This window comes from Apium graveolens, chromosome 5 (genome assembly GCF_009905375.1).
Source record: "Apium graveolens cultivar Ventura chromosome 5, ASM990537v1, whole genome shotgun sequence".
Lineage (NCBI taxonomy): Eukaryota > Viridiplantae > Streptophyta > Magnoliopsida > Apiales > Apiaceae > Apium > Apium graveolens.
The window spans coordinates 223,705,315-223,723,777 of record NC_133651.1 but is presented as its reverse complement, the minus strand read 5'-3'; the positions used below and the strand labels follow the sequence as shown (position 1 = coordinate 223,723,777).

General features: G+C 34.8%; 2 protein-coding genes across 2 annotated transcripts; both read right to left on the bottom strand.

The window, feature by feature from the left end:
* Window positions 1-8,734: 8,734 nt before the first annotated feature.
* LOC141660746 (protein FAR1-RELATED SEQUENCE 3-like) lies at window positions 8,735-9,214 on the bottom strand. Its single transcript, XM_074467734.1, has one exon. The coding sequence runs from the start codon at window positions 9,212-9,214 to the stop codon at window positions 8,735-8,737; it is 480 nt and encodes a 159-aa protein (XP_074323835.1).
* Window positions 9,215-9,321: 107 nt separating this feature from the next.
* LOC141660745 (protein FAR1-RELATED SEQUENCE 5-like) lies at window positions 9,322-10,757 on the bottom strand. Its single transcript, XM_074467733.1, has 3 exons — window positions 10,503-10,757; window positions 9,820-10,407; window positions 9,322-9,669 (listed from the first exon to the last, which is right to left on the bottom strand). The coding sequence occupies exons 1-3, from the start codon at window positions 10,755-10,757 to the stop codon at window positions 9,322-9,324; spliced, it is 1,191 nt and encodes a 396-aa protein (XP_074323834.1).
* Window positions 10,758-18,463: the final 7,706 nt, after the last annotated feature.

Genomic DNA, 18,463 nt, shown 5'->3' with positions numbered 1-18,463 from the left:
CCTATTCTACGATTCTTAACATCAACAGCCTTAGTACTAGTCTAAGAAGACTGACAAAGCTGACGGTGAAGAGAAACGGTTGGATAACAATTAATTCTTCTTCCTACTTTCAACAAAGAGAACATCAAGACGAATGATTTACTCTTGCTGTTTAAGAATACGAAGATGAGCTTCTCTTTGGAAAGACAACAGATCATTTTTAATGTTCTCTGGAAGTTGAATCCAGATGACAAATGGAATGTTGTTAATAGAATATGAAGTCGGAATTCCATTTCGAAAGATAGTCACAGTTTATGTGCCATAAGAGTAATACCAACTAAAATGTGCCATTGTTTGAGAGAAATGAACAGATGTGGTTTTACTGATGAATGATCAGTCATTTAAATAGGCAATGGAATACTAAGGGACGCGAGGATTGGTTAAAAATTACAAGTAAAAATAATGACCCCTCGACTCCCTAGACTGATGTGTAATAATAATAGTCAGTAAAAGATCTAAAGCCAGAGTTAATGGGCACGTGATATAATAAGCAATAATTACCGTGCACATGCAGTTTTTCAGGACATACACATTAACCACAAGCCCATAATGATTATGACTGTTTTATCTCACATTAACCAATATTCTGTAAAAATATTGTCGTTCAGGTAATGACCAAAAATAAATCAAGTAAATAAATACTGCCACGCCAGCATCAAAACTTGATTATTATCAGGATTTAAAAGTCATCAGAATACGACTTCTTAACTCGAAAAGTGAATGTGTATTCCTGTAATTCTTTACACAAATACTGATATGGTTTCATCAGAACTTAATCATCAGAACTTCCATCAGAACTTGTCCTCAGTATTTATACAATCTGACACATAGACTGTTCATCTAAAACAACATTTATCACCACAGTAATTTTCATCATTCATATGGAGTGTAAGTGTGTGCATTAAGCTAAATATCAGACAAAGAGTAAAGTCTGATTCACTTCAGTACATCTTAGAAATAAGGCATAACTAAGAACTTTACTCAAAATCTATCATTATTCTGAAGCCTACAATTGAATGAGTTCATGCACGAGTCCACCTCAACTGTTTTGTGCTCATTTTATGCATCTTTTGAAATTTCATTTTACAGTGGCTTCTCAGTGTAAGTGAGTCACGACTGCTTATCAGAATTTATGCTGTTATCAGAGTATTTCTCCAGTAATCATAGAGTGTGAAAAGTCACCAAGAAAATTTTATTTTGCTTTTCTAATGCATATTACTTAATACCAGCAATGCACTTGGGTTTTCCCTTCCACATTTTTACTCTAGATCTCAAAGGGGTACCTGATATTTATTTCTTTTCTTTTTCTTTTGATAAGTGAGGCTTATTAGCACTTAGTACATCCACCAGATTTACTAACATCAGAACTTAACAGATAAGAAGCATTATTCTAGTTTTTGACTTAGTAATAAGATACACAAAGTAAACTTAACTAAGCTCAATATCAGAATTTGCTTTTGTTAAAAGATTTCCACATAAACAGTTACTTCAAACATGGGATCTTTAGTATATTAAAGACTACTAGGTCAGCATCTAGTACAGTTATCCTCATTGGATTGAATAGTCACAGAAACATTCATATCACTATCAGAGTTTAGAAATTCACATCAGACAACAATCAGCACTTAAGCAATTTTCAATTTAAGCACAAAATACACAAAGATAGTAATATCTGTAAATACTAATCATAAAGTCTGATGTATTAGAACATAAACTAAGCAGATTTAGAGAAAGAACCTGAAACCATTCCAAGTTCATTTATCAATCTTGTAAAAGCAGCTTCACACAGTGGTTTTGTGAAGATATCTGCTAGTTGTTGATCTGTTGGAACAAAATGCAATTCCACAGTACCTTCATCCACATGTTCTCTTATGAAGTGGTACCTAATGCTGATGTGCTTTGTCATTGAGTGTTGAACTGGATTACCTGTCATAGCAATAGCACTTTGATTATCACAGTAAATAGGGATTTTAGAAAATTCTAACCCGTAATCCAGTAACTGATTCTTCATCTAAAGAATCTGTGTACAACAGCTTCCTGCAGCAATGTATTCTGATTCTGCAGTTGATGTGGAAATTGACTTCAGACTTTCCTATGTCAGACTTTCCTCCTTTGCCTTCAGATTTTCTGAAACCTTTCTTATCAGAACTTGCACCTTTCCTGGAAAACTTCTTTCCTCTCCTGAATTTCCTGTATGCAATCTTTGTGATTCCTTTCACCATAAGAGCACACAGCTTCATCATCTCCTCATCAGGGTCCATCTCAGGTATACTTTCAGTTTCTGAGTCATCATCACTATCAGAACTTGATGACTCAGTATCAGACTTTGTGATGAGAGCCTTTCCCTTGCCTTTCTTTGAGGCAGCAACTTTGGGACTTTCCTCCTCAGCCACAAAAGCAAATGTCCTTGACTTTCTTCCATTCCTCTTGCTTCTTTGTTCCATCTCAAGTTCACGAGTCTTGAGCATCCCATAAATTTCATCAAGAGTTGTTTCATCAAGATTATAGTTGTCTCTTATTATTGTGGCCTTCAAATCCCATCTTTCAGGAAGAGCTAACAGGAATTTAAGATTTGAATCTTCAATATCATACTCTTTGTCAACTAGTGACAAATTATTCAAGAGTTTGACAAATCTGTCATATAAATCAGTTAATGACTCATCAGGCTTTAAGTCAAAGTGCTCATATTCTTGAGTGAGTATAGTCTTCCTGTTCTTCTTGATTGAATCAGTTCCACGACACCTTGTTTCCAAAGCATCTCATATCTCTTTTGCAGTCTTGCATTGAATTACCCTGTTTGACATGATATTATCAATGGCACTATGCAACAAGTGTCTTACCTTTGCATCCTTCGCAATCGATGAGATACCTTCAGCAGTGTAATCACTTTTTTCCTTTGGTACAGACTTTGCTGGCTGACCTGCAACTTCCGCAGAGAGTTTGGTTGTCATATGTGGTCCTTCATTAATCCTGTTGAGATATTCTGGATCTGTAGCTTCCAGAAACATAGCAATCTTCACTTTCCATATGGAATACTCAGAAGGTTTCAACATGGGAACTTTTATAGACTCATATCGACTATGGGTTATAGTTTTTGGAGGTTCTTCAGTTTTGGTGGGCTTGGTTGGAGTTTCTTCTTCAGACATGATTGTTTTTGGATCTTAAACTGTTTGTGTGTTAACAGATTGCTCTGATACCACTTGTTAGGTCACACACACTGTAGAAGGAGGTTGAATACAGTGTTTACTACAATAAAATTGAATATAAGAACTCAAGTAACAGAAAATAGATTTTATTCAACATAATAAACTCTGTTATAATATGAAACTGTCCTCTCTCAGTGATGAACAAATTATCACGAGAGCTACTAGGGTTACAAAGAATAATAACTTCGATAATGATAACACTTATAGTGTAAACCATATGCCTGTGTTTATATACTACAGAGTTACAAGATAAGTTCTAATTGATATGGAATATAATTCTGCTTCCTAAAATATATCAACTAGTTATCTTTTCTTCCAAGTATTCTATTCTTCATAGAATTCTTTCTTCATGCATATTTCTTTCTGTCTTAGTCTCGATCTTCTTTCCTTTCAATCAACCGCCTGCCTTATCTGAAAGTCATCTTAAATCCTGATTTTATCTCCTGATAAATATCTTCTGATAACTTAAGTTCTGATATCTTAAGTTCTGTCTTCAGTATAAGTGCTGATTTCCAGTTAAGTAGTGATTTGTCCTGTTAGGTAAGATCTGAAAACTAAACACAAATTATATTACACATGACATTATCAAATATATCTAACATTATTTAAGCCAAATAATGATTATTTTGTTGATATGTAATTATGTGTATATAGGAGTAAGCATTTCCCGGTTCAGAACCGAGAACCGAACCGATCAAAAATTACGGTTCTGGTTCGGTTCTTAACTAACTCGGGTCCGGTTCGGTTCTTGATTTTCTAGAAATTTCGATTCTCGGTTCGGTTCGGTTCTTCACATACTAGAACCGTAAGAACCGAACCGCACCGTATATAAATGAATAAATACAAAAATATATATAAATATATGTATATATATTACGTATTATGTTTTCTTATTTATAATATTATAATAAATTTTAAGAAAAATATGATTTTTATTGTATTACTCGTTTCTTTAAATATACCTGGACTTTTGAATACTTTTATAAATATTTTTCTTCTTAAATATTAGAAAGTAATCGAATTCAAAACGATCCACCACTAATAAAAATCTTCTTTTAGTAAGTTACCCTTAATAAATAATCAAAACTAGTCAAAATTTAAAAAGTTATAATATAAAATAATATGCAAAATAAATCATTATGAAATAAAATATGAATTCGGTTCTTTCGGTTCAGAACCGAACCAAACCGAAATTTACGGTCCGGTTCCGGTTCGGTTCTTACATATAAACGAGTCCAGTTCGGTTTTTGAAATATTCTTATTTCGGTTCTCGGTTCTTTCGGTTCCGGTGTGGTTCAGTCCGGTTCTGACCCGTTGCTCACCCCTATGTGTATATGCATTTGCTTTGATTCTTAGATTTTTTGTAGTGCTTTAATGGTATCCGAAAATTAGGATTGATTTAGGGTTTTGAATTTGGGGCATAATATGTATGAATTTACGTAGAATTTTCGAAATTATTTGGTAATTAAACTAAAATTGGAAATGAATTTCAAATTTATTAATATTTAATTCGAATTTGTTATTATTTAATTCAAATTAATTTGGTAATTCGAATTTATTTAGTAATTCAAATTTATTATTATTTGTTATTTTGATGATAATTTAATTCGAATTTTGTTATTATTTAATTCGAATTTATTTGGTAATTCGAATTGAAAATTATTTGGGGTTTTGATGGTAATTTAATTCGAAGTTATTTTTATTATTAAATTCGAAATATTTGTTGCTTTGATGGTATTTCAATTCAAAATTATTGTTATTATTTAATTCTTGTTTAATGTTGAATACGTGATGATTGAATTTTGTTTACAATATTTTTCAGGTATGGCTAATTTTGATGATTTCAGGAATAAGTTGTCGGGTCCGAATGTGCATAATATTATTTGGGATATTCGATATCATGTTAGTGATGCTGTTTGGGACGGTGTAGAGAGAGAGAGGAGTTGAAGAGCTATTATAGAAACAAGTCGTTGAAGGATTGGAAGTTAAGAACACCACAGAAGGAGTTGTTACACATGCTCGGGTTTGGGATTTTTACAGACCCTCATGTTGTCTTGAGTACTGACACTAAGTTGATATCCGCTTTGGTAGAGTGTTGGAGGCCGGAGACCAATACTTTCTTTACGAGACAGGGAGAGATGACTGTTACGTTGGAGGATGTGGGCTTCATTCTAGGTTTTCCTGTTCAGGGGCATGCATTGACATGTGAGGGAGGATTTCTGGTACCTTCTTTACACCTTTCACAGAGTTTGTGAAAGGAGTTTGGGAGGAGTTCTGGTACCTTCCTTACACCTTTCCCATGGTTGATGAAGAAGATTAAAGGACATGCCTATAGAGCTCCCATATGTGAGAACACCAAAGCAGATTTTATTGCACCTTCCACTGACGACATTGACATTCCTGCCATTCCTCCTCAGGATGTCGTTGACATGACACAACCATCCCAGCATGTGTCTCAGCCCCCCAGACTATTTCCTCATCTAGTAGACCTACGAAGCTTGCATCCCGCGGGATGAAAGAAGAAAAGTGGAGTATCACGAGGAGTTTGAGTATGACAAAGAAGAATGAGATATATACAGATTGGGGATGGGGCTTTGGGTTGGAGCCTAGGATCCCGGGTGGTCTTAGTGTTTAGGGCTATCATGTCTATGCATCAGCGATGCAGAGCCTTGCTCCAGGAACATAGGTTGATGACAGGATCATATACAATTATGGTGTTGTTCGTTACTCGTTACTAATACATTTTACTTGTTGCATACATTTTACAACATGCACACATTTATTTTTTGGGATTGGTAAGGACTCGGGAGGAGGAGATTCACACTGCAGGTATATGGGAGAGGAAACCCGTCTACTACTTCATGGTACTTGGGAAAGAACATGTGAAGAAAATCAGAAAAGCATCCCATATCGGTGGAGATATATTGCATAGGGCATGGAATAAAACATTACGTAGTTTTACTGGTTTTGCCACTACTAATGTTAGGTCTTCTTTTCTCGAGGTGAAGTACATCTTCATCCCATGTTGTGTTGCAGATGTGCATTGGGTATTGTCCATGTTCAATACTAGAGAATTTGAAGGGCTTATCATAGATTCAATGGATGATGAGCCGTTATATCAGGAGGACATACGAGTGGTCGTATGGTCTTTTAAACTTTTAATGTCTTCAATACTAGACAATCCAATATTATATTTTAATGCTTTGATCATGATTTAATTGCATTCATGGTTGTTGCCGAGGCTATTGCATATGATACAGCCAGTCGAGGGGCAAGACCCTGCTTCAACCGAGGTCATACCTCTACCATCTAGACCAAACAATGAAACATCAATGATTGCGGGTGTTTTTATGATGAAATTCATGGACTATTTCATACAAGGATATGACTTAGACTCGGTAGCGAATTGGTCACAAGAGGAGGTGGACACCTTAAGGTACTAGACAGCGAGGGAGCTTCAGCTTGGGAAGACAATGGGGATTTCCGGGATTCGTATGCGCAAATGTCACGAATCTTATAGTAGTTAGCTTTATTTCCTGGTATTTTAATTTAATTTATGTAGTCGGTCGGATAACGTAGTTGGATTTTATTTTGGTTTATATAGTCGGATTACTTAGTTGGATTTTATTTTGGGTTATGTAGTCGGATTACGTAGTTAAATTTTATTTTGGTTTATTTGGGTTTATGTAGTTGAAATATGTAGTTGATTTGTAATTACGTGGTTGATTTGGTATTGTGAATGTGATTGTTGGTGGTGGGATTGTGAATGTGATATAGTATTATCAATATGGTTGTTGGCTGGTTTTTTGTGGATTTTTGGTTGGACTTTTGATTGTTGGCAGGTTGGTGTGCTCTGTTTCCTGGCTGCAGAAAAAAAATATTCAGCACCGACCGCGGACAATCGTCCAGGATCCTTTTTTTTTTCTGCATCCAAGTAACAGAGTAAAAACAGGGGAATGATACCACACCAAACAAGGCATGCCCAAAAATCTTCTGTAACAATTTCTTAATTTTTGGAAGTTAGTCCTAAACTAACTTTCAAGATTCCTAATCACTTTCAAAGGTCTTAAAATAGATTAATAAATGATTTTTAGAAAAAAAATATTTTTTTTCAATTTTTATAATCAAATGAAAAATCCTTAAAAAGTCAACATAGTGTCCAAATGTAAAAAAACTATTTTTTAAATTTTATAAAAATTTCTAATGTATAATTGGACTTGTGATTTCTAATTTCCATGTACTCTATATTTTACGAAAATTAATATTTATAGGTAGACTTTCAATCTTAAATTTCGCACTTGAAATCTTACGAAATACATACAATCCACTAAAATTCACTGAAAATTATGAAATACATAGAAGCGACTGAAAATTACATGATCGCTAGAATTCACTAATTATTACGAAATACATTGAAATAAATTATTACATTTGGTCCTCTAACCAAAAATACCTAGTATGTTAGAAAGACCCCCAGATAAGCGGTGTTGAGCAACTCATTGCGTAGTATCCACGAAGTATGCAATATGGTAGAGAACAAGTACACAATCATCACAGATATGCCCTTGCGTAAGTTTCCATGGGTAAGGGTTGGAGTCATTCCAAATGGTTATGGGAATGGTACTCGAGCCATCGTAGAGATGAAATCTTGCAAAACATGTCCCGCGTTCCCTCTCCGTCCCTCCCGTTAGGTGTGAAACCCAACCCTTCACATATTCAATATGCATTTGGTCCATATTACAACCCTCACGAGGCCTCAACTTTATAATATCGGCAATCCGATCACATTTAACAAGTTTACCGCCATTCCGTCCGGATTTTTTCCATTTGTCATTGGGCGTGTTCTTGCCCAAATTCAAGATCGCAAGGAAGTACGGATCTGGATGAGAGTTCACCAAGGTCAATGGTTCACTACCCCCCATCCAATTGCATGCCTTCATCCAATTTTTAGCCCTATAAGCCTCCTCATCGGGCGGGTACAACTCCGTTTCCTTTTCCACAAGGGGAATCAACTCGCCACATGCATCTTCCATCTCACTAAATGTTGGTGAGACCACAACATCCTCGTCATTGTCCTCATACCACGAGTCGCTTGGTTGGGGGTCGAAGAATGTGTTGCTAACGTGGGAAACCGAATCACAACTATGATCGGAGTTATTGTCACCACTATACTCCCTAGTCATTTAACCTATAACAATAAAACATAATTATATGACAATAAAACATAATTATATGACAGTAAAATATAACAAAAAAGGAAGCAATGTTAAATACTAAAAATTCAAATTCATTAAAAGATTACAACATTCCGTTACAAATACTACTAACTAATTATATTATGATTCTTAAGCATTTTTAAGATCTTCTAGCCTACTAGCATACTTTCTTTTCTCATGGTCTTCCCTTTGACAATAGGTGCACTTTCTTGGAGGCTTCTCCTTTTTACCAACCAATTCTATGGGACTTTTGAAACTAACGTCCTTTTTCCTCTATTTAGTTTGGGACATAATAGGGTCAAGAATTGGTTCCTCACGAGCACTTGCATTTGGAGCATGAGAATTGATTTCGTAAGAATTAATTTCATCAACTCTCATTCTTTCGAGAATTGGTATTTCGCGATTCATCACTTCAACGGCATAATCATATTGTTCCTTAGATGCAATGCTACTTTGACAAAAACTCATGGTTAACATTATCATACTATTAAATCGATCGGTTGAGGTCATCTCATGACTTTGTCCAACATCCAAATCGTAAGGCAACACACCATCAACTCTATTAGCATGCATTGTCCACCTCGAATGTATGAAATACGGGGGAATTTTCGAAATTCGTTTCTTAGTGAAGACCACCAATATGTGTCTACAAGGTAGCCCCGAATGTTCAAACATTCTACACATACACATTCCCAACAAGCTTGCTTTGTCGAATGCAACAAAATACATATTTCTTCTCGTAGGCTCGGACATGGGCCTAAAACAACCATAGTATGTGTGGACATCCCCTCGTCTCTCCCCATCTTCACAAGCTCGTCGGTTTTTTCAACAAAGTGTTTTGAAGACTCAGCCAATTCATCTTAAAATTTTCTAAACATTTCCTTGGTGTAAATACAAGAAGCATGATACTCCAATGTGGTATGCATTTTCATGGAACGCTTTAGATTAATCGTGACATAATCTTCTTCCTTCTCCCTCATGAATTTCCTTCCCAATACTTTTTGGGCATTTTCAATGAATTCCTTCAACCCCGTTGCCGAACTCACATAATTATCAAAGTAAGAATTCATCCCCTCATTCCTCGATGTACTATTTTGAAACACCAAAAATGTGTTTCTAGTATATGCAATAATCCACTTGCGCTTCAACTTATTTAACCATTTATGCTCTTGCAAGTGATACTTATCCATAAATGATTCCCATCTAGCCTAAAAAATATCTTTGGTGAGGGAATTATAAATACAATGGTTGAAGTCCTTCTTGAATTCCGGGAATTCCGAATAATAATGAGCTAATTTCTCGGGGAATTTATGAATAATGTGCCAAGAACACAATAAATGGGTGGTACGAGGGAGTACCTCCTCAATAGTGCTTTCCATGGCTTGATCTTGATCCGTAATTATAGTCATTGGAGGCTTATTCCCCACACCTTGAAGCCAAGTACGAAGAATCCACTGAAAAGTCGACGCATGTTCATCCCGCATCAGTGCAAACCCAAAAATCACCGATTGATAATGATGGTTGACTCCAGTAAATGGGACAAATGGCATTGCATATTTATTTTTCCGATAAGTGGTATCAAAAGCCACAACATCGCCAAAATTTTGGTAGGCCATTAAACATCTCGGATCAATCCATACTAGACATTTCAAACGATTCTCTTCATCAACTTCGGTCCTAATAAAATATTTAGAACCCTTTTCTTTATTCAACCTATGCAACAAGTCCAACCCTGCCTGGGCATCACTAATATCAAAACTTTTCTTCCTCCCATATCTTATCACATTTCTAACATTTTGAACATTGAAACCAACTTTATCATTACCTCCATAAATGTTACCAATCACATTCATCACTTGACAATTATGAATCCCCGAATCATAAAGAGTTTTAATCAAACTACGGGTAGCGGTGTTGACATGTCTTTCGCGTTGTACCAAATTCATCTTACAAGGGGAAACAAGATCGTGGTTGTGTACCAACTCAAGGCTAGTTATCTCCCAAAGAAGTTTTTCTTTTGATAATTCACATACATCCTCACCTTGCACTCACTTTTAGGAAGAACCTCTCTACGCCGTTTATTTTTACTACTCTCGGCGATGGCACTTTTTCCCGAAAGCCTACAAACATATAAACGACCATATATATCGTTCTTTTTATTATGATGGGTCGCTTGAATTTTAATAGCAAATCCATTTATTAAAGCATAAGCCCTAAAAAAATGACCGGCCTCATCCAAATTTTGAAAAAATTGATTCATATATGGAACTCCTCCCCCGTCAACATTTTCATACATATCTGCATCATCTACATTATCATCTTCATCTTCATCCTCACCCTCAACATTATCATTATCATCCTCTACATTATCATCTTCATCCTCAGCATCAACCAAATCATCATCTAAATTAATAAATTCCTCATTTTTATCTACAAACTCATCATCTTCAATAAATACGGGGGTTTTAGATTCTTCACTAGTACTTAAATCATCAAGATGTACAACATGACCAATACCCTCTTTTTATGTTTAAGACGAAACATACGAGCAAATAAATTATCCTCCATGATAAATTGAAATTGAAGAGAAAAAATATACCTTGAATTGAGAAATATGCTTGTATTTCTTGATAAAAATGCCCCAAAATCGCCTAAAATGTAAACTTGGAGAGTAGAGTATTTTTTGAGTTTTTAGTATAATTTTTTTTATCATAGGTAACCCACAGCCGCTACCCTTCGGGTGCGCACTGGGTAAACCCTACGGGATCACGCAATAGCCTGCAAACCACATGAACCAAGGTAAACCGCATTTAAGCGACATGCTCTCACTCAGGAGGCATAATCATAAATTTTTCTCCCGTGGGATTTGAACCTGTGACCAAGAGGATAGTTATCCCCTCTTTAACCAACTAAGCCAACCCTTGCGGGTGAGTTTTTAGTGTAATTGTATGTGGTAAAATGAGGGTGATGGGGGAATTACTGGGGATAAGGAAACAGACCCAACCGCAGACAATGTTCGCGGTCCGTCCATACGAACCGCTAAAATTGTCCATGGCCCTTGTTGTCTTCATCCCATCCGTTATTTGCCTCATCCAACGGTCTGATTTTCGTTTGTTACTCAAATTCTTCGTGGCAAACGTTTTACGTAGATAGTCACCTACAAATTTTTAGTGATTGTTTACTTTGAATTTTGTTAAGCTCTACTACTCATCGTGCTCCGTTTTTGTCTTTTACATGTGTCTCCCACTCCTGGCCTCGGGTTTATTTTTTAGTCTCAGGATTTTTTTTATATAATTGTATGTATATTATAAATATAGTGGTAGATACACTAAGAGAAGAAGAGAAAGAGAGAAGAAGAGAGAATATATTATTTCCAAGTGAGTTTACAAGCTCCATTTAGATGACTATTTATAGGTGTAGGATATACAAGATACATGAACTTGATACATGAACTTGAGAAGTCAATGGACTCATATTTATGAAAGATCAAAAGATTAAACCTAGAATGTTCTAGGATCATCCATTCATAACATCTAGAAAGTTCTGGGGACATCCATTCACAACACTCCCCCTTGGATGTCCATTTTTCGATAATCGTGCCTCGTTAAAACCTTTCTAGGAAAAATCCCATTGGGAAAAAAATCCTAGTAAAGGAAAAAGAGTACATTGATTATGAAAATTTAGTTCAAGTCCTTAAGTCGACGCATGCCAATCTTATGTACCAACTTCTCAAAAATTGATAGAGGTAGCGACTTCGTGAATAGATATGCAAGGTTATCACTTGAGCGAATTTGTTGGACTTCAATTTCTCCATTCACTTGAAGATCATGTGTGAAGAAAAACTTTTGGGATATATGTTTAGTATTATCGCCTTTGATATATCCTTTGTTTAACTGCTCGATGCATGTTGTATTGTCTTCGAACATTATTGGTGAAACTTTCCTGTCATGATGCATGCCACATGACTCCCTAATATGCTGACATATTGATCTCAACCAAACAAATTCTCGACTAGCTTCATGGATTGCAAGAATATTTGCATGATTAGAAGAGTTAGCAACCAAAGATTGTTTCACCGATCGCCATGAGATGGCCGTATCTCCATAAGTAAACAAATAAGTTGTTTGTGATCGAGCTTTATTGGGATCAGATAAATATCCTGCATCTGCATAACCAGTTAGCACTGCTTTGGATTTATTAGAATAAAATAATCCCATATCAGTTGTGCCTCGAAGGTATCGAAAAATGTGTTTAACTCCATACAAATGCCTCCGAGTTGGAGCGCAACTATGTCTTGCTAATTGATTTAGAGAAAATGCAATATCTGGTCATGTATTATTAGCAAGATACATAAGTGCACCGATAGCACTAAGGTAAGGTACTTCAGGACCGAGTGCCTCTTCATTTTTCTCCTTTGGTCGGAACACATTCTTTTTCTTATCAAGTGATCAAACAACCATGGGAGAACTGAATGGATGTGATTTATCCATGTAAAATCGTTTATGTAATTTTTCAGTGTATGCCAAAGTCTCATTTTAATGGTGATATTCATGGTGAACAAAAAGGGTTAAATATCAAATAGGTCATTTACTGCGTCCAGATGTATCAAGTGAATCACTGATTACATCCAAATGAAAGATTCTGAGTTATAGTATTTTAGATAATATTTTTAAATTTTTAATAATTTATCTACTATTTATTTTTATTTAAATAAAATAAAACAATCAAAAAATTAAAAATAAATAGTTGATTAAATTTTAAAAATCTAACAATATTATCTAAAATAGTAGAACTCAAAACCTTTCATTTGGATGTAATATCATTCATAAAAAATATGCGAAACTCAATATATAATACTTTTAAGAATTTCGACTATAATACTTTTAAGAATTTCGACTAACGATAGAGTGATATTTTTTATATAAATTTTTAAACGAGTGACTCATTTGAGTCAGTTTTGTAATCAGTGACTCACTTGATACATTTGGACGCAGTAAATGACCTATTTGATATTTAACCCTGAACAAAAATTCCAACTCTCAAATGTTCAATTTGAAGTCCAAGACAAAATTTTATTTTCCCAAGATCTTTTATTTCAAATTCTACCTTAATATAATTAACTGTTTTCTGGAGCTCTTCAGGAGTTTCAATTATATTTAAATCATCAACATACACAACAACTATAGCGAATGAAGACTCAGTCTTCTTTAGAAATACACATGGTAAAATGGGATCATTTATATATCGTTCCTTTAATAAGTACTCGCTTAACCATTGGTATCACATTCGACCAGACTGTTTTAATCCATATATTGACCTTTGCAACTTGATCGAGTAAAGGTCGCGAGAATGTAGTCTAGATGCTTCTGGTATTCGAAATCCTTTAGGGATCCTCATATATACATCTTTTTCAAGAGAACCATACAAATATGCTCATAACATCCATCAGACGCATTTCTGATTTTTTAATCACTAAAAGGCTGATAAGATAATGAAAGGTCGTTCCATCCATTACAGGAGAATATGTTTCCTTATAATCAATGCCTGGTTTTTACGAAAAACCTTGAGCAACTAGACGTGCTTTGTATTTTACAATTTCAGTTTTATCATTTCTCTTTCACACAAATACCCATTTGAAACCAACAGGTTTTGTCCCTTCAGGGGTTTGGACTACGGGTCCAAACACTTTATGTTTATTAAGTGAGCTCAATTCATTTTCAATTGCTTCTTTCCACTTTGGCCAATCATTTCTATGTCGACATTCATCGACGGATTTTGGTTCAAGATCCTTATTTTATGTCATTATATCGAGCGCTACATTATATACAAAATTTTCATCGACGGTAGTGTCATATCGGTTCCATCTCTTTCCTATGACAACATAATTAATTGAAATCTCTTCACTTTCAACATTTTCAGGTACCTGGTCCTCTTTTGATGTTTCATCTAACGTGTCACATGTCTTTTGAGGAGTCTCTTCTGGAGATTTTATTTCCTCTATTTGGGCATCTCCACTTTTTACCCCTTTTCTTTTTCGAGGGTTTTTATCTTCGAAACCGATCGGCCTACCTCGCTTTATGCGAGGTCCTGATTCAATTGTTTTGATTATTTGTCCTTCCGGGACTTCTATCTTTGCAGGAACATTTTCAGCTGGTATGTGTGACTTAGTCACTCTATTTATATCAGTGAATGCATCTGGTAACTGATTTGCAATGCCTTGTAACTGAATTATTTTATGAACTTCTAGTTCACACTGATTTGTACGAGGATCATAAATATTTAATGTTGATGCATTCCATGTAATTTATTTTTCCAACAGTTTATTTTCTCCCCCTGATTTTAAGATAATCTTGTCTTCTCCCCCTAATCTTAGAAAAACTATTTTATCAAAATGACAGTCAGAGTACCTTGCTGTAAACATATCACCGGTCAAAGGTTCAACATACTTTATTATAGAGGGAGATTCATAACCTATGTATACCCCTAATCTTCTTTGGGGACCCATCTTTGTACGTTGTGGTGGAGCAATAAGGACACATACCGCACACCCGAAAGTCCTAAGATGTGAAATATTAGGCTCTCTTCGAGAGACCAATTGTAAGGGAGAAAATTTATGATAACTTGTGGGTCTGATGCGTATAAGTGTTGCTGCATGTAAAATATCATGCCTCCAAACTGAAATTGGGAGATTTGTTCTCATAATTAAAGGTCTAGCAATCAATTGGAGTCTTTTAATAAATGATTCCGCAAGACCATTTTGTGTGTGAACATAAGCAACAGGATGTTCAACTTTTATTCTAATTGACATACAATAATCATTAAATGCACGTGAAGTAAATTCCCCAGCATTATCTAAACGGATCGTGTCAATATTATGATCCGGGAACTGTGGTCTTAATCGAGTTATTTGTGCAAGTAGTCTCGCAAACGCCAGGTTACGAGACGATAATAAGCACACATGTGACCACCTTGTTGATGCATCAATTAGTACCATAAAATATTTAAATGGTCCACATGAAGGGTGAATGGGCCCACATATGTCACCCCGAATACGATCCTAAAATCTCGGAGATTCAACTCCTATTTTTGCTGAAGAGGGCTTAATAATCAACTTACCTTGAGAACAAGCAGCACAAGAGAATTCATTAGTCTGAAAAATTTTCTAATTTTTCAGTGGATGCCCATTTGAGTTTTTAATAATTCTCCGCATCATACTTGATCCCGGATGTCCCAACCGGTCATGCCAAATCATAAAATTAAGTTTATCAATAAACTTCTGGTTTATGATAGCATTTGCTTCAATAGTACGAATGTTTGTATAATATAATTCGGAAGTAAAGGCGGGTAGTTGTTCCTTGATGCTTTTTGTAATATCCCATATTTTCAAATATTATCATTATTATTATTTGGAATTATTTATGTGATTTTATGTGAATTTTGGTGAATTATCTGATAAGTGGAATTGATGTTTGGATGTTTATATGTGATATTATTTGAGTATTTGAATTATTATATGTTCAGATTAAAATATAGATAATTGGGGTATTTTCTGGTAATTTAGGGATCGTTTCCGTTTTTCAAAAATCAAACGGACCGGGACCCCACCGGGATGTTAAACCCCACAAAATCTGTGCTTTTATTTTTATAAAATTATACGTGTTTCAAATATCCCGTATTGTTGTATTTTTGCAGTATTCGCGAATTTTAGGAAATTTCGATACAAACCTTATATTGTATCGCTTTAAAAATTATTCCCCCGTAATTAGTATTTTTGGGACCTAATTATTTTAAAAAGGGGATAAAAACACCCTTAATTAATTTTTGGGGATATAATTTCTGTAGATATAAATAGCTGCAGAATTTTCATTTTATTTATTTTATTTTCATAAAAAATTCAGAAAATACAAAGAAACCAAGAACATTTTTGGGGGTATGATTTTGTTCTTCACAAAGATTTGATGATTCTGGGAGTTCTAGGAATCCAAATTGGGTGTTCTACATATCAAATTGATCGTCTTGAAGAGCCCGTTCTATTGGTATCAATTTCATAAACCGAGGTGTAGTATTCTGTGAATTCGATTTTTCTAGTTTATTGTCTAAATTCGTTTTTGATGTTAGAAGTATTGTTTGATGATTTGGTTGATTTATAATCGTTCCTGGGATTACAAGGAGTAGTTTAGCATCTTATTTCATTAATTTTGATTACGATTTGAGTAAGTTCGAGTTCAAAATTTTTCTGATTTTTCAAGTCGATTTCTTGAAGTTGTTGTGATGTTCTTGATGATTTTGAGGCTATGAATAGATTAGACGTGTCACAAGCTTTGATTGGGTACCAAAATCATTGATTTTGGTTTAGAATTGAGTGATTTTGATGTTTGCCGGTTGTTCGCCGGAGTTGTTCGAGGTCGTCGGGATTAATGGCCATTTTGGCCGGATTTTGAGTTCTGCAATTTCGTTTTTCTTGCTGTTGACACCGTGATGTTGCTGAGTTGATGTGGGACTGATTCGGCTTTAAAATTTATAATGACAGAGCCGTTTTTGGCTGTAACTAGACTCGCCGGAGTCCGGCCAAACGCCGCCGGAATCTGGGCAATTTCCAGAAACCGGCCGGTGTTCAACCCGGACCCGGTTGGTTCCTGGTGACCCGGTCTTTTGACCCGGGTTCAATCTGTTTTCCCCAATTCAAAAATCCAGAAATCTGTTTGTGCAGATTTTCTTTTAATAATAATTCAAAATTCTTTTATTAATTACAAAAATTCATTTGTTTAATTTTGAAATTCATTATTTATTATTCTGAAAATTTATTTTAATTCAAAAATAAATCTGATTTATTTTATTAATTAATTTTAGTTAGTTTTAATTATTTTAATTAATCAATTAATTTAATATTAATTGATTAATTAACTTAATTAATTATTAATTGATTTTAAATTGATTTAATAAATAGATTTAATTATTTAAAATTGATTTAAAAATTCTGAAAAATAGTTTCGAGCTTTAAAATATTATTTTAAATTATTTTCCAAGCTCGATAATTCTTATAAAATTATTTTAGGGTGTTCGAGCCCTATTATTTAATTATTAAATGATTCGGAGATCGTTTTTATTCCGAAAAATGTTCAAAAATTCATAATAAATCAACCGTTCGTCTGTTTAATACGAAACGAACGCCTCTAGACTCAGAAAAATATTCCGCTTTCATTAAAAATACTTTCGAGACCGAAATCATTTTGTTTCGAAAGGTCGCTTGTTTTACAAGTTATTCTGAGTCGATTATTGATATATAAATCACATTTTTGATCTGATTTCAGTTTTAAACATATCGAGTCGACCCTCCTGATGAACCGAGTCATATGTGATATGAATTATGTGATATATGAGTTATGTGCTTATGTGTTATGTGAATTAGGTGTGTATGTGGATCAAGGGTCCTATGTTTGTCTGTTATATTTATGTGAGGGTCATAAGAATCTTGTGTTGGATTATTTCTTTTATGTGCGGGCTATCGTATGGGTAGACGATAGGCTTTTGACGCGTAGTTCGTCGAGTGGTTATCGATTAGACAATTAAAGTTCTATATTTTAATTATAGATGCGGATCATTCGAGTTGATCAAGACAAGATGTTGGATAAAGAGTGAGATGGAATGAAATTGGATAAACTGGCTTCTAGAAATTGCAGGAGCGGCATATCAGTCAAGTGTTGAAAAGAAGGACGGTGATGTTTTAAGACAGAATGTCAGAATAGATGTGGTTTTGCGAGTGTGACTAACTGCTTAAAACCCAAAGGCAAGTACCCTAACCTCACTTATCATTCAAGTGACGTTTAATTCGATTCATATTATGCAAGTACCCCTGACTTCACTTATTGTTCAAGTGACGTTATTTCGAATCATATTATGCAAGTATTGTTTTCCCTATTCTCTGTTCGGAATAGATAAATGTTTTACATATCGCTGAATTAAATAATTCTGTTTATGCAAATACTCATCTGCTATTCTATA

Excerpts from the sequence above, each read along its gene's own strand:
- LOC141660746 (XM_074467734.1), bottom strand. The coding sequence starts at position 9,214 with ATGTCCGAGCCTACGAGAAGAAATATGTATTTTGTTGCATTCGACAAA.
- LOC141660745 (XM_074467733.1), bottom strand. The coding sequence starts at position 10,757 with ATGTATGAAAATGTTGACGGGGGAGGAGTTCCATATATGAATCAATTT. Across the intron at positions 10,408-10,502 it reads TTCCTAAAAGTGAGTGCAAG|ATGAATTTGGTACAACGCGA; the intron begins GTGAGGATGTAT and ends TCCCCTTGTAAG. Across the intron at positions 9,670-9,819 it reads TGGAAAGCACTATTGAGGAG|GCTAGATGGGAATCATTTAT; the intron begins GTACTCCCTCGT and ends GATATTTTTTAG.